This window comes from Mus caroli, unplaced genomic scaffold (genome assembly GCF_900094665.2).
Source record: "Mus caroli unplaced genomic scaffold, CAROLI_EIJ_v1.1 scaffold_16504_1, whole genome shotgun sequence".
Lineage (NCBI taxonomy): Eukaryota > Metazoa > Chordata > Mammalia > Rodentia > Muridae > Mus > Mus caroli.
Genome location: NW_018391310.1, coordinates 1 through 1,560, shown reverse-complemented (window position 1 = coordinate 1,560; position 1,560 = coordinate 1). Strand labels below are relative to the sequence as shown.

The following is a 1,560-nucleotide window of genomic DNA, read 5'->3' as shown; positions in this document are numbered from 1 at the left end:
GGGCAGAAATATGCTGAGAGATTCATCCCTGTCGTTACAACCAAAGCATCTGTCTAGAATTCACAAAAAATTTTATGAGATACATTTCCTCAGAGAGGAATAGGATTTGGACCTGAGCATCCTGCTGCCTGAGCCATGTGATGACAGTTCTTCTCCAGTTGTACTAGGTCCTTATCTAAGAAATGCATTGCTCATGAATATACAAATCATTCGAGTCTATGGCAGTAAATACACAGATGTTCATACCATAAAAACAATACATGATCAGTGTCTTCTCCACAATCCCTGGACACACTGACTAACCATGGAATGGAGCTGGGTCCTTTTCTTCTTCCTGTCAGTAACTACAGGTAAGGGGCTCACCATTTCCAAATCTAAAGTGGAGTCAGGGCCTGAGGTGACAAACATATCCACTTTGGCTTTCCACAGGTGTCCACTCCCAGGTTCAGCTGCAGCAGTCTGGCACTGAGTTGGTGAAACCTGGGGCTTCAGTGAAAATATCCTGCAAGGCTTCTGGCTACACCTTCACTGACCACGTTATTCACTGGGTGAAGCAGAGGCATGAACAGGGCCTGGAATGGATTGGATATATTTCTCCTGGAAATGGTGATACTAAGTACAATGAGAAGTTCAAGGGCAAGGCCACACTGACTGCAGACAAATCCTCCAGCACTGCCTACATGCAGCTCAGCAGCCTGACATCTGAGGATTCTGCAGTGTATTTCTGTGCAAGACACAGTGTTGTAACCACATCCTGAGTGTGTGAGAAATCCTGGGGGAGCAGAAAGATACGCTGGGACTGAGAAGACAGAAAAATTAATCCTTAGACTTGCTCAGAAATCATAATTTTGAATGCCTATTTATTTCTTCTTCCTCACAGACCTATAGTGGTTTTGTAAGCTTTGTAAACATCCATCTCTGAGTAAACTGAGGCTGTTTGGACAAACCTAAAGTTCTTCATACTTTGTGAATCTCTTCACTAGTGACCACCTCCATTGACATGTTTCTTATTCAATAAAACAAAAAATGGAAAAGTCTGTTTTTGCATGATAAAAATATCACTGGATCCTGAGTGTCCAGAACTTTTGTGAAATTGTTGGGAATAATGTATAATACGAATGTGATTTGGGAAATACAAATCAGCAACATATGGCAAAGAAACACTGCTTCATAGTCTTAAGTAATTAGTGACCTTAAATGTGTTAGCTCATGTCCCATGTCTCAGCAGATATTCCAGTCTTATAGAAGGTGAGTAATATTTATATCAGAATGTACAGGCATGTAAATTTATCTGTAGGTTGGTCAAAATATCATCAAATCATTTTTCATTGAACTCCATTAACAATGCAATGTTTTTTTTAATTTAAAACACTCATGTTTACTTTACTCCTTCATTTGTAATGTACATGTTAAGATATTTTTCTTTGCTTTTTTTTTTTTACAATTTTTTATTAGATATTTTCTTCATTTACATTTCTTTTTTTTCTTTTTTTTTTAATTAGGTATTTTCCTCAATTACATTTCCAACGCTATCCAAAAAGTCCCCAATACACTACCCCC

At 38.4% G+C, this 1,560-nt stretch overlaps 1 gene segment (V, D, J or C); it reads left to right on the top strand.

Annotated features, from left to right (window-relative positions):
* Positions 1-260: 260 nt before the first annotated feature.
* Positions 261-758, top strand: LOC110289111. The segment is given in 2 exon segments: positions 261-350; positions 430-758. Coding segments are annotated over 2 exon segments (375 nt in total).
* The last annotated feature ends 802 nt before the right edge of the window (positions 759-1,560 follow it).